The sequence below is a fragment of the Ovis aries genome, chromosome 14 (assembly GCF_016772045.2).
Source record: "Ovis aries strain OAR_USU_Benz2616 breed Rambouillet chromosome 14, ARS-UI_Ramb_v3.0, whole genome shotgun sequence".
In the NCBI taxonomy this organism is placed as follows: domain Eukaryota; kingdom Metazoa; phylum Chordata; class Mammalia; order Artiodactyla; family Bovidae; genus Ovis; species Ovis aries.
This window is the reverse complement of record NC_056067.1, coordinates 35,138,961-35,152,439: the sequence shown is the minus strand read 5'-3', so window position 1 is coordinate 35,152,439 and position 13,479 is coordinate 35,138,961. Positions and strand designations below refer to the sequence as shown.

General features: G+C 37.6%; 1 protein-coding gene across 8 annotated transcripts in view; it reads right to left on the bottom strand.

The window, feature by feature from the left end:
• NFATC3 (nuclear factor of activated T cells 3) overlaps nucleotides 1-13,479 on the bottom strand; it is a 93,218-nt gene that overhangs the window by 20,915 nt on the left and 58,824 nt on the right. For 6 of the 8 annotated variants that reach the window (XM_060398407.1, XM_004015085.6, XM_060398409.1 and 3 more), the window contains 4 exons: nucleotides 12,333-12,473; nucleotides 9,767-9,822; nucleotides 8,529-8,655; nucleotides 1,848-2,849 (listed from right to left, as the gene is read on the bottom strand). In XM_060398407.1, coding sequence (XP_060254390.1) covers nucleotides 1,848-2,849; nucleotides 8,529-8,655; nucleotides 9,767-9,822; nucleotides 12,333-12,473 — 1,326 coding nt within the window. Of the gene's footprint in view, nucleotides 1-1,847; nucleotides 2,850-6,452; nucleotides 8,656-9,766; nucleotides 9,823-12,332; nucleotides 12,474-13,479 lie in introns of those variants that run through there. The other 2 variants (XM_060398412.1, XM_060398411.1) reach the window with 2 other exon arrangements.

Genomic DNA, 13,479 nt, shown 5'->3' with positions numbered 1-13,479 from the left:
CTGGATAATGCTCCACTATTCTCAAGGAATGAAAAAAAGCATGAGGTATCCCATTAAGCACTCAGTTAGTTCTAACCATCATGGCCTGCTACTGGACGGGGCAGCTGTAGTGCTGCAAAAGAAAAAAAAAAAGACTAGACTGAAAAGATCTGATTCCAGTCTCAGCTCTACAACTTACCAGCTATGTGACCTTCAGAAAGCCTAATTCTCTAAATGCAGCTATCTAGAGGATTCAGACAGAGCATGAGGTGACTGAATGGCATCACCAGCTCAATGGACATGAGTTTGAGCAAGCTCCGGAGTTGGTGATGGGCAGGGAAGCCTGGCATGCTGCAGTCCATAGCGCTGCAAAGAGTTGGACATGCCTGAGCAACTGAACTGAACTGAGAGGATTTAGTAAGAGTTTAATTAGATAACAATGCTACGAAAATTGTAGGTTTTGCTTTAGTTTATTATACCTTTTGTTTACACACAAATGACCTGGCCAATCCCCTTGGCTCTTTGAAAGCCATCCTCTACTTGCCATCTGCCCTCCAGCCACAGATAATCATGCTTTCCCAGACACAGCTTTATGTTTCTGCTTCTGTTGTCTGATTTTCCCTTTGATTCTCATTTACTGATACTACACTTGATCTTAGCCAAAAGGTTAAGAAGTGATCGATCCTCATTTACTGAAAAATATACTCATCCTCCAAGACTGGCTTAAATGTCATCTCCTCAAGGAAGCCTCCCTGAATCCTTCCTATAGAATCTTTCACATCTTTTTGCTGATCTCCTGATGTGCTTCTTTTATATCTTGGTTGTAAGTAACTAAGACCTACTGTATCACTGTATCCTCATGTACTAATATGACAGTAAAGCCATGGTGTCAAGTTGGGGATGGGGGTAGGGGCTCCCACATTTTATCATTTTATTTATCTTCCTTTTCTCTTTTGCTTAGAATTTGGAATTTAACACCAGCTTTGCAAACAAGGAGTAAATAGCCTCTCCAGATGTATAAAGGAGAAGACTGACCTAGAGTTAACTTTTCAATAGATTACAGAATGAGAAATAAAATTCTATTTCCGTATTTCATACTGAAAAAATGTTACAGCTAGCTTTCACTGCACTCCTATTTAGACAGTTTTTCACTACCATATAAATGACAAAGCCAAGAATAAACTCTAAAATTATTACCTGAAAATTCTATCTTGGGGGAATTTTCAACTATTAATACCACAGAATCTGCTGTCCAATTTATGATTTCATAAAAACAGAGGTCTACACACCAACTTGTTACATTTATATAAAGAGCTTCTTTTTATCATGGTGCCAACAGTTGTACCAGCAGCAGCAAACCAGTCTGGACTTGCACCATCATCACTATCTGACTCAGCAAGCTGGCAGGGCCACAAAGAAACAGGTTCTTTACTTGTGAAGAATCTCAAGGACAGGAACTCTACCCTGATACATTTCTAGTATTTCTAGCATCTAACTATGTGTCTTGCAAAGGGATGGGATTCTGCAATGTTTGCTGAATTAACATTTCTGAATTCCATTCTCTAGACTCTGCAACCTCACTGTATGTTCTGGAAGAAAAACTGCCCAATAAAGCTCACATCTTCAGTTCCATCACAAATAGGTGGTAGGTTATTACTCAAGGTCTTAGCCTTCACAACAGATATAAGTGGTAAAATAGACTTTAAAGCATGTATGTTCATGCTTATCTCTCCAGAGTCATATATTCACATATTTCTAGTAACAGCCCAACCATATGCAAAAAACAATCGATGGTAACTTTCTCAAGACTCTTAAGAGAAGGAAGTTCCTGAATCATCACTGCTTCAAGAACATAAAGATGAACTTACCATCATCTAAAGTGATGTCCTGCAGACCAATTGTAGAAAAATTAGGTTCCTGCTCTTCAGGCTCAGGTTTAACGTTCACAGTTGCCTCATCAGGTGGAAATGAAGCTGGATCACACAAACTGTGACATAATAAGGATGAAGGTGCAGAAATACGTCCCTGGCCTGTACTTTGTGCTTGAGCTGAGTGCTGTCCAGAATGCATTCTGGTGGCTAGAGACGGTGACGAGGCAGTTCCTGAGCTAGGAGACTGGTAAGGCATAGGCTGCAGCTGAGGAGATGGTGGCCCAGAAAGTGGCGAACTGGCCAGGGGATGAGAGGCTGCTGGGGAAGCGGTTATAGCAGTCCCTGAATGTGAAGGACCATACGTAATGGTTTGTAACTGAGAGGAAGGCTGACCTGTGACCTGATCGGCCACTGGAGAAGAAAGAGATCTTTGTCCTGTGTTTGAACAATGGTATCCCATTGTCTGCAGATGAGGCAGGGTCTGCACAGAATGAGGTGCGTGGGCTAAGAGATGTCCTGTTGAGCCTGAATTTGAAGAATTAAAAGGTATAGATGACGGTGTTTGACAGCCAAGATTTATTAAATTAGGAAGAGCTGCATCCTGTTGAAACAAAACTGGATCAAATTCTTGACTAGAGGCAGCATTAATAGGAAGACACGTTGGTCCATTGAATACAATATTAGTTTGCATAGGCTGATAGGAAGACCCCACAGGAGGTGTTGGTGTGACTTGAAAAGGCTGGTGCACGACTGAAGAAGATATCATATGCTGTTCTTTACCAGCACTCTCATCCCTACACTGCAGCTGTGGCAGATGGGATGCGGTTACCATGGATGCATATGTTTGCTGGATGGGACAAACCAAGCTTCTCTGTGCAGACAGTACGCTGTCATGCAGGTGTCCTGTATCTGAAGAAGTCCTCTGAGTCTGGGCAGGATGAGGCAACGATGGAACTGAAGACAAGTCAATCTCTTCTCTGTGTTCTTGCTTCATCAAAACTGAAAAGGAAGAGATTAAAGCAAGTGTTATTACATAATACGTAAAATAATTATGAACAGCCTTCATTCTAGGCTATACAACTATATCATACATTCAATTCAGGGGTTAAAAACTCAAAAGGCTTCAGGGAAGCCAGATAATTGAACCATATGTTTTTGCTTATACATGTATGGCTGTCTCTGGAAAGATGCACAAGAAACTGATAACTGTTGGGTTTACTACTGGGAAGGGAAATTAGGTGAACAGGAGAAGACTTACTTTTTACTGCAAAAAGTTTTGGGGCCTTTTGAATGTTTCTCACCATGTGTATATATATATTACCTATTTAAAAATAAATAATTTTTTAAAAACCCAAAGATCTTTATAAGGTAGAGATTATTATTACCCTGCCTCACAGTTGGCTATACTGAAGAGGAGATTAAAGACACTAAGATCTCACAGCAGCTAAGTGATATCATAAGGTCTTGAACACAGGTTTTTCTGCCTTCTGCTTCTTGTTCAGGTATTTCAAGTTTGGTTCACTGTGTCTACTGGCTCCTGACCTCTTTAATGTCTTTTTTCTTCTCCCCTTAATGTCTTGATGTACTTACTTTTCTTCTGACTTTGGCAGAACTAGAACTCTGTCCCTGGACTACTGGATTTTTTTCATCTTTTACTTTGCCTCCAACTCTGGTCTCAGGAAAGCCACAGTGAATCCTATACCCATATTTCTACATAAGGAGGGAGAATATCCAAGAAAGCCTATTCTCATCCTTTAATCCTGAATGGAACAGCTGGCATCCTTGGTTACATAAATGGTTGGTTATCATGTACTAAAAAGGACACAGAGGGACTGAAAACTACAGCATAACATCCACCTTTTTTGTGTGTGATCTTAATCCTTATTTCGACATTCCTGACCAATATCTGGGTATCCAGTCTGAGAACTCTGCTTCACTAAATCAAGTGCATGTTCACTCTGCCACATCAAGAATTATTCTTTTGGTCTATAAGGGATTCAGACTCCAACACGACGTCCTCAACACTCGTCTATGGTAATTTATTCTTGTTTGGAGAGAAATACAGTTAAAGATATCTTACAATATCTACAATGAGATGAGTTTTGGAAACAGATTAATTCTACCTTTTGTATTATACAATCTATTTCTCAAATTTAGGATGCTAAAGAACAGAGGAATCCAGGGGAAAAAAAAAGATCACCTGGTCTAGTGGTTTTCAAACTATGAGAAATCTCACACTCTTCAAGTGATAGATATAGAATAAGATCCAAAGAGTAAAAGCTCTGGACTTCCCTTTCCAGTGCTAAAAGAGCAACCAAGCCAGCTTTATTCTCATAAAATTGCTTTTTGCATAAGATTTTATTTGAAGAATGTGTGCTGTGCTCAGTCGCACCTGACTATTTGTGACCCCCATGGTCTGTAGCCTGCCAGGCTTCTCTGTCCATGGAATTTCCCAGGCAAGAATACTGGAGTGGGTTGCCATTTCCTCCTCCAGGGTATCTTCCCAACAACCAAGGCATCAAACCCGAGTCTCCTACATTGGCAGACAGATTCTTTACCACTGAGCCTCCTGGGAAGCCCTTATTTGAAGAATAAAACAATCTAAACAATTTGAAAATCACTATTTAGTATTATACCCTCTTTTACAGAGGTTAGCCAGTAGATACAGTCTGTGGCAGAACTGAGATTTATCTTCTGACTGTAAGGCATGCTTTTCCTCCCAATCAAAACAACCACAATATAAAAGTCAGTTTACCCAGTCAACTATTTAGAATACAGACTATACCCTCCCATGAGCAAAATATTATATATCAGAGTTTGGCTCTAACGCTGTCTGAAAAATCCCCATGATTCCAAAAACCAGAGCTCAGATGGTATCCCCATGTACAAATAACTTCTGCTGGACTTCAGAGGGAGATACACTTTCTCTGGGGTGGGGGTAGGGTCCCCCACTTTGGAAGTTCTGAAGCTATTGAATACAATCTGGGCAGAAGTTCAAGTAGCTGAACCCCAGGGAAGGGCTGTGTGCTCTATTACTGCCTGTGGTAAGGTTAATGTGTAAATCATACACATATGCTGAGAACTGTCTTCATTCTAGAAAGCAAATGAATTGTGGGACAAATAATACTAAAAATAATCCCTAATTAAAAACAATTTGTTTTTAAATTAGCCACTTGTAGTTAATGATTAGTCCCCCACTGGATACTGATACTGGTCAGATCCCTACTGTGAGGAAGTTGCCAAAAAGGAGGCAAATGAACAAATCCTTTAATTAAAAATAAGCAACTTACAAAAAAAAATAAAAAAATAAATTTAAAAAATTAAAAAATTAAAAAGTAAAAATAAGCAGCTTACAAATATATAGTTTTTATACGTAAAAATTTAAAAGGAATTATTGTTACACATAAAATGGCTAAAATCTCTACTATAAATTAATAAGACAAACGTAATAACTCTACCACAACAAAGGGTCATACAGTAGAATACTAAAAACTATTAAGATTCTGTAGAATTATCTGCTGTTAAGAAAAAATAAAAATGTTCAGGTTATAAAATTAGTATATATAAGATAGTATGGTCTCATTTCTATTTTTAAAATTATATAGTTATATATGGAATTAAAGGATCTAAAGAAGACAATGATAGAGTGAAAGAGAATATGGATGCTTTAAAAAATTTTTTCAACTTGTCCTTTAAAAACATTCACAGTAACATATTCGCCTTTGTAAAAACTTTATTCAAAACTTCATTTTAGAAAAAAAGTGAAAAAAGTCAAATGTGACAGACAAAAGGTAATAATCAAGCAGAATAAGGACTGTCCAAACACTTGTGTGTCCATTCTTCCTTCACTAGTGTGTGCCACCTGATTTGTATTCTGTCAACCACAAGGCCAGTGATGACAGCTCCAGTCCAATCCAATGTTCTCTCTGCACTCCAGGGCCCCATTGATTTCCATTCTCATACGTAATGCCCTCTAGGACTCTGCTTTTATACTGTCCTCTCAATTCAAGAGTTGATAATGTAGAGGCATGATATTTGCTCCTTTCTGTCTGCCTGCCACCACCACTGTGACTGTAGTAATCAACACCTCTAACATGCTGACACTATTGCCTTTTTCCCTCAACCCCAGAAGCTCTCTTCCTTCTTATCAGGTTAGATTCTATAGTCCCTCATCTCAAAAGAATTTAGTAACATTCTTGGACCCCGGATGAGCCCTATTATTCATATTTCACCACCTGCCCTGAAGAATCTGAGTGCTGCTTAAGAAATTTACACAGGAGAGCTAATTCATATCCATAAATTCACTAATAACAACATCAAAGGTGTCCTTTGATTATCCTATTAGGTTTTGGTGGTAACTTACTCTCCCCTCTCTTTACAATAACTTTTTCATATTTTTCCACACCATTAAACTGCCAAATCACCCACATTCTCCCCTCTCTGATCACAGAAGGAGGCCGTATGTCATTCTTTATAGAAACAAAACTGAAGCTATCATTTAGAAACACCCTAAACTCTCCACTACTAAGTCTGTAAACGTTCCTAATGTGCATCCATCTTGTTTATCTCCTTTACCTTCCCTCCTTTTCTTTTCCCATTTAATGTCCATGCCAATTGGGATATTTTAAATCCTATCCTTTCCCACTCTTCTCAGAAACCTGATATTCTTTATCATCACTGATGCTCTCGCCTTTGTATACTCAAAATACGCTAGCCGTTTGAATCATGTTTTATTTTTCCTGGGTCTCTCCTATATAAATTTCACACTCTACAGTTAGTTAATTTGAGGAAAGACTAAACTGGTCATTGACATCTTATAAACTGACAGAACCACCATGGGAAAAAGTCACAGATCTGATCATGTCACCTACCTGTTAAAGTTCACTTCTTACAACTCTTTTAATACTCTCTGATCCAATCAACTGTAAGGCCTTTGCATATGCTACAGCCTTTATGTGGAATGTTCTCCCACTCTTTATCTAATAGTAATTAACAGTATAGACTATTCAGCCATACTGCAAATATTCATATCTCACATTTGCCTTTATTAGCTATGGGATCTCAGTTCATTCACTTGCCAAATGGGGAGGGCAACACTATCTACCTTATAGCATTATGGGAGAATAAATGAGTTTGTATGTATAAACTGGTTAAAATAGCACCTGGCACAGAAAAAATACTCTGTTTGCTAAATAAATGAACAAATGGATGTAGTCTAGGTTAAGTTAGGAGCCCAGACTCTGGAACCTGACTATATATGATATTTGGCTCTAGAATATATGCTGTGGGACGTTGGGCACATTACTTAGCCACTCAGTGTCCTCATTTGTAAAATAAGGCAACAATCTACCCCACAGGTTTATTAAGAGGATTACATGAATACAGAAAGGGCTGAGAACAGTACTAAAACATAGTAAATGTTATGTAATTATAAACTACTACTGTTATTTTTCAGTTATTAACTCAAGCATCACTTCACAACCAGTTAGCCTAGCAAGAGTCCCTCTGTTATTTCCACCCACAGCATTGCTTCCCTTTCCTTAACAGTTCTTATATGTTTCTAACTACAAATTTATAAATTATTTATTTAGAGATTTATTAGCTTGTTTGTTCCACTAGATTATAAGCACCATGAGAGAGAAGCTAAGAAAGGTTTTGCTCACTTAGTATGCACCCTTAAATACTCATTGAATTAATGAATAAATGAAATGGCTAACCAAAATCCTTAGTTTTCAAAGGTTTGAAAATTATCTGAAATATTTTATTTCCAAGTAATACATTAACATGATCAGATAATAATAATAATCAGATTCTGGAATATAAGCAGTCTTCAGAGGCTATAAATGAAATACAGCCAGGCTTTAAAAAGAATATGGTGACAAATGAGTGACTAATAGTCAGAACCCTCTCAAACTCAGTGTTAGTTCTTTTCATTTACAATAAACCCTTTAAAAGTTTTTATAAGTTTTGGAGAATAAGCTTCATTATAATTTTTTTATCATATGTTCTGATGACTAGTAATATAGCATCTAGCACAGAGAAGACCTCTATAAATGTTTGTTCTCTAAGAATGTAAACATCAGTATGAATTACTGCATATAGTATTTATGTGTCACAATCCAGACCTGGAAAATTATAGCGCTTGAGCTGCTGCAGAAAGAGGTGTGGAAGTCTTCTCTGTTACGGTGTCTCTATAAAATCAGGAATTCTGCCATCAATGTTATATCCCCCCAAAGCCAACACATGCTATAGTTGCTGCTTGCCAAATAAAAAAATTAAGGAGAAATTTTCCATTTTGATTGGAAATGGTTGAGATGAATACACTACAAACAGGCACACTGCTTTTTTGCAGTGTGAAGGGCAGAAGGAAAGTTCACACGTATTCAGACATTTATCCTTCCAACAGTGCTGGTGACCTTTGGTAACTCCTGAAAAATGGACTTCAAATCTACATTCAACCTTCTAATTTCCTTATGACAAATGACAACAAAAAATAATTGTTATCGGATCTAACATTTTAAGTAAATACAAACTTTACAGATAAGGCGTATGTTGGGATTTTTATTCATTATAAGCACCCTATCTTAAACATACTAACTAATACAGGATTCACTGAATAACTTTTTATGCATTATGAAAGAAAGCTCTATAGCAAAGCATCACAATAACTCCTCGTACCTGGTGTGTAAGTAAAACGTTGAGACTGGCTTTTTTTCCTCTTGCCATTGCAAAGATAAAAGTGCACCTGCACTGCAGCTGTAACTGCTGGGTTATGATATGGAGGGACTTCAAGGACAATGTGAGCCTAAGGAGCATGGAAAGCACGGAAAGCAAGATTGCGTTACACTCAGAACTAAAAATGAAATGCACCTGCTGAACTCAACACATCTCATGCACCTTAACTACTCGGGCTCATTATGCGCATTAACTGGTCATATAAGTCATCTGGGGATTTACTCTAAGGATACTTCAGTCTTAACAGAAAAGCTCTTTCAAGTAAACCATTAAAGGAGAAATTGCTTTTCACTCGCCTACTTGGGTTTCTAGTTGTAGCAGAAATCAAAAGTCTTATTACTTACTATGTAGTCAGATATTTTGCTCTAATAAATATTATATGTTACTATACATCTTAAGTGAAAGTTTGTTCTAATTTTTAATCAAAGTTTAATAGCTCCCACACTGTGTTATAGATTTCTTATCATTTTTTTTTCCAGACTCACTGCTTGGCCTGAGGGATTTCAGTTCCCTCACCAGGGATTGAACCTGGGCTACAGCAGGAAAAGCGTCAAATCCTAACCACTAGGGAACTCCTTTATCTTAAATTTTACATTGAAAATGTTCTAAATGGCAAAACACACAACCTGTATCTATATCAAGAATAATCTTACATAGGCATAGAGAAAATTTTTAGTCCCGTCAACCACAATCTTTAATCTAACTTCTCTAGGTCTTTGGAGAGCACTGTGGGAAGTGGTATTGTCTACCCCAGAGAAAATTCTGTCTCCATTCCAACCAGGATGAAGGGATCACAGCTTTCAGTGTTGAATCCTGGAAGGCTTAATGTGGTGGAGTTGGAAAGAGTGTGTTAAATACAAAACCCCTGAGGGGTTGTCCTCCTATTTTTTTGCCCATTGTTTAAAGTTCTTCACTGAATTTGATCTCTTCACTGAATTCAGAGAAATCAATGATAACTTCAGTAAGAACTTCTAATAATCTTTCATTTCTAATTTCTCCTTCCCTATACATAAAAAAGGGGACACCAACAGTTTATCTTTCCTAAACTTTATTTTAATACCAGGAAAGCAGTCTATCTCATGTCCAAACTTGTAAAAGACTCCTCATCTATACCACAAAGCAACATTATCTAATTTTCACATTAAGCATCTCAAATATTTCCAAAGAAATAAACTTCTTACCCCTTGACATTTTTCCTTGATTATTTTCCCTTCTACTTCCCACTGAGGTCGTCCATCTATTGAAAGAAACAATTTACAGTTAAAAGGAAGTCAAAAAGCATGCAGACAAAATCTACTTATTTAGTATCACAAGTTTATTAGCAAAAGGAATCTTTATCTCACTGACTTCTGTTATGAAAATGTCTACCCACGGGGAAAAAAATGTGAAGAAAGATCTTAGGCTACCTGAATTTTCAGGGCCTGAAGACTTTATTCTACTAAGTGATGTATGAAAATCTTCTGAGAACACCTCTACAAGGTGGTGGCCAACTTCTTTCTGCTTATGTGCATAAAGTAATGAGAAACTCATTTCCTAACCAAGTAACCTATTTCATCTTTGGATAATAACTGCTGCTAGAAAACTGCTCTGTCTTCCTCCTTCGAGTACCCAACCTCTGGCCTAAGCACTACTCCTTGTAGCCACCCCCTAAAAATCTTGAGTGTCTCTGTGAGACAGTATTTCATGTTTAAAAGCATCTGCGTCTTCCTGTGTCTCCTTTTCTGCTGCCTAGCACCTCTAGTTCCGCATCTATTCCCTAAACGATATTTTAGCCCTCCTGGTCACTCTCCTTTGAGCAGTCTTCCAGTGTGACCATCTCCCTCCAAATGCATCAGGCTGAGGACTGAACAGACCAGGTGAGAAATGATTTCGACATGACAGAGAATGACTGAGGCTCCTGTCGTCTTACATGGAGATGCTACGTCTCTGTGAATAAAAGTTATCCAAGGCAGCTACACTATAAAGAAAGTGTCTGACACTTCGCATGTGGCCAGCAAGTGTCCCTTAGTCTGCCCCATTTCCTACTGCCAAGCTCAAGCTCCCATACTGTGTACTCATGCAGCTGGGTTTTTTTTGTTTTTTTTTTTTTTTTTAACCTCCAGCCCTTGCTATGTTAGTTTCCCCCTACCAGACTTCATTTTCTAGGACTGCTTGGCTTGTCAAGATCTTCTTAGAAACAGATGGTCTTGTGAATAATTTGCTAGGCTTTCCAGATCTGGATCACCACAGATCTTTATTATCTGGTCAGCACATTTTGTGTCTCTTCATCACAAGTGACTTGTTTACCTGGGAAGCACCCCATCTGCTACTACTGCTCGCATTCCAGTCTAATGTGCAGCTATTCTAAAGCATTCTTTTTATGTCATGGGCATTCACCCAGTGATAAAACCAAAGAAGTATCTTCACTGCTAGCATGACTTCATCTGGTCTGTGAAGACTCAGTGAAATGCCTTCCAGACTGTGACTATCACTTTCTACTCCAACAACTAAGTATGAGCTACCCTTGTGCACAAATGCTATGCCTACTCAGAATTACAGCTCAGTTCAGCAATCATCTGCTGGGTCTCAACTTGCCAGGCACTTTGGGTCGCTGAAGAAAGAGACAGGATACCCTACCTTCTGTCTGTGGATGAAAGGCAAATATAAACAGTTCACTATAATGAGATGTGGTGGTTACAATAATTAATAAAGATGCATTCTGGATGTACTAGGAACACAAATGTCAGGGTCCTTATAACCGAGTCTTGGCTACTGTAAACACTGTGCAATGAACATGGGAGTGTGTATGTTTTTTTGAGACAGTATGTCTATTTTCTCCAGATAAATACCCAGAAGTGGAACTGCTGGATCATATGGTAATTCTACTTTAAATTTTTTGAGGAACCTCCAAAATATTTTCTGTAGTGACTGCATCAGTTCACATTCCCACAAACAGTATACAGTTCCCTTTTGTTCACAGACTTGCCAGCACTTGTTTTTTCTAGCTTTTTTTTAAAGTAGCCATTCTAAGAGGTGTGAGGTGGTATCTATGGTTTTATGTTTTTCTTTTTTGGGGGGGGCTTTGCTGGTCTTCACTGTGGCATGTGGGATCTAGTTCCCTGACCAGGGAAAGAACCCGAGACTCCTGCACTGAGAGAATGGAGTCTTAGCCACTGGACTACCAGGGAAGTCCCTCTCTATGGTTTTGACTTGCATTTCACTGATGATTAACAATGTAGAGAAAGAATCTTCGTACCTGTTGGCTCTCTATGTTCTTCTTTGGAAAAATGTCTACTGGGATCTTCTGCTTATTTCTTAACTGGGATTATCTAATTTTTTACTATTGAGCAGTATGAGCTCTTTATGTGCTTTGAGGATGTTTTCTCTCCTTCAGTAGGCTGCTTTCTCACTTTGTGGATAGTTTGTTTTGTTGTGCGGCTTTTTAAGTTTGATGTAGTCCGTTTTACTACTGCTGTTGCTGCTTTTGGTGTCAGATTCAAAAATTCACTGTCAAGACCTATGCCATGGCTTACTACCTAAGTTTTCTTCCAGTTTTACTGTTTCAAGTTTTACATTTAAGTCTTTAATCTATTTTGAGTTCATTTTTGTGTATGGTTTAAGAGAGTGGCCCAGTTCATCTATTTTATATACAGTAGTTTGTATCTTCTTATCTCAAACTCCTAATTTATCCCTTTTCTCTCCTATCCCCTTTGGTAACCATAAGTTTGTTTTCTATGTCTGTGTCAACTCAAATCTTTTATTATTTACCTTGTCCTTTTTCAAGAAAGATGATTTTGGATTCTGGAAGAAAATTAGATCCCGTAACAATCATTTCATGACCTCCATTTACAGAACAACTGTTGATACTGTACTTCTCAATATGCGGAAGTTCTTGGGCAGACCTCTGAGCTGTTTTTTTAAGAGTGGAGAAAAATAAATACTAGTTTACAGTCTTTCACATGTAAATGACAAATTCTAGCTATAAAAGAAGAAAATTCTGAGCTTTTATAAAAGGCAGGACAATAGTAACAATATCTACTAAATAACTATGCTATTTAGAAAACAAAATACTTATTAGTCATGTGATTTCTACATTATCATTAGACTGTGACTATAGAGAAACTAATAAAGAGAAATTAATCAATGCCCACAACTTATGTTGACTTCAACACATTTACCTCATCCACTTTTCTCTTTTTAGTTTAATACATATCTTCCCTACAATTTGCCTTTTAAAGTTGGCAAATTTAATATAAGAAGAAAACTAAGTCCAAAGATGCATAATTATATTACACACAATTAAAAGAAGACAAGTTTCTAAAGGACAAACACCAAGTAAACCTTTCATCAAGAAAATAGCCAGATCATCAAGACATCAGGATTACATTTTGGATGATCTTCTGAATAACTAAACAAAGTATACATGTAGACATTTCAACACAGAATTTTTAAAAATGAACATCAATATTTCTTAGTGTACTCTACCCTTCCTTCCCAGGATATGTGAACACAATTTGTCTTAAAGCCTATAAGTCCTTGGTGAAATCGTTTTCTGATATCAACTGATTTCAATTGTTGTATTTTCTGGAGATCCTATTTTTAGCCTTTCTTTTCTTTTTTTAAAAAATGCTTGAGTTTCAAGCTATACTTCTTTTGACTGCTTAGGTTCTCTAAGGGTTTATTCCCATCAAAGGACTCAATAACTACGTTTCTTTCTGGATTAAAATAAAGTGTGGACTATACTTTCTTCTTCATGTTTTGGAAACAGGTCTACTTTCAGTCCTACTACTTGGGTGGAAAATTGGTGGCTTTGAGGGTCAGCTGTGTTTTGTTTGGCCAAAACATTTTACAGAAATTTAAACAATTTGACTGCCTTTATGATGCATGCAGTCCCAGTTCACTATGTCTCTTCCAA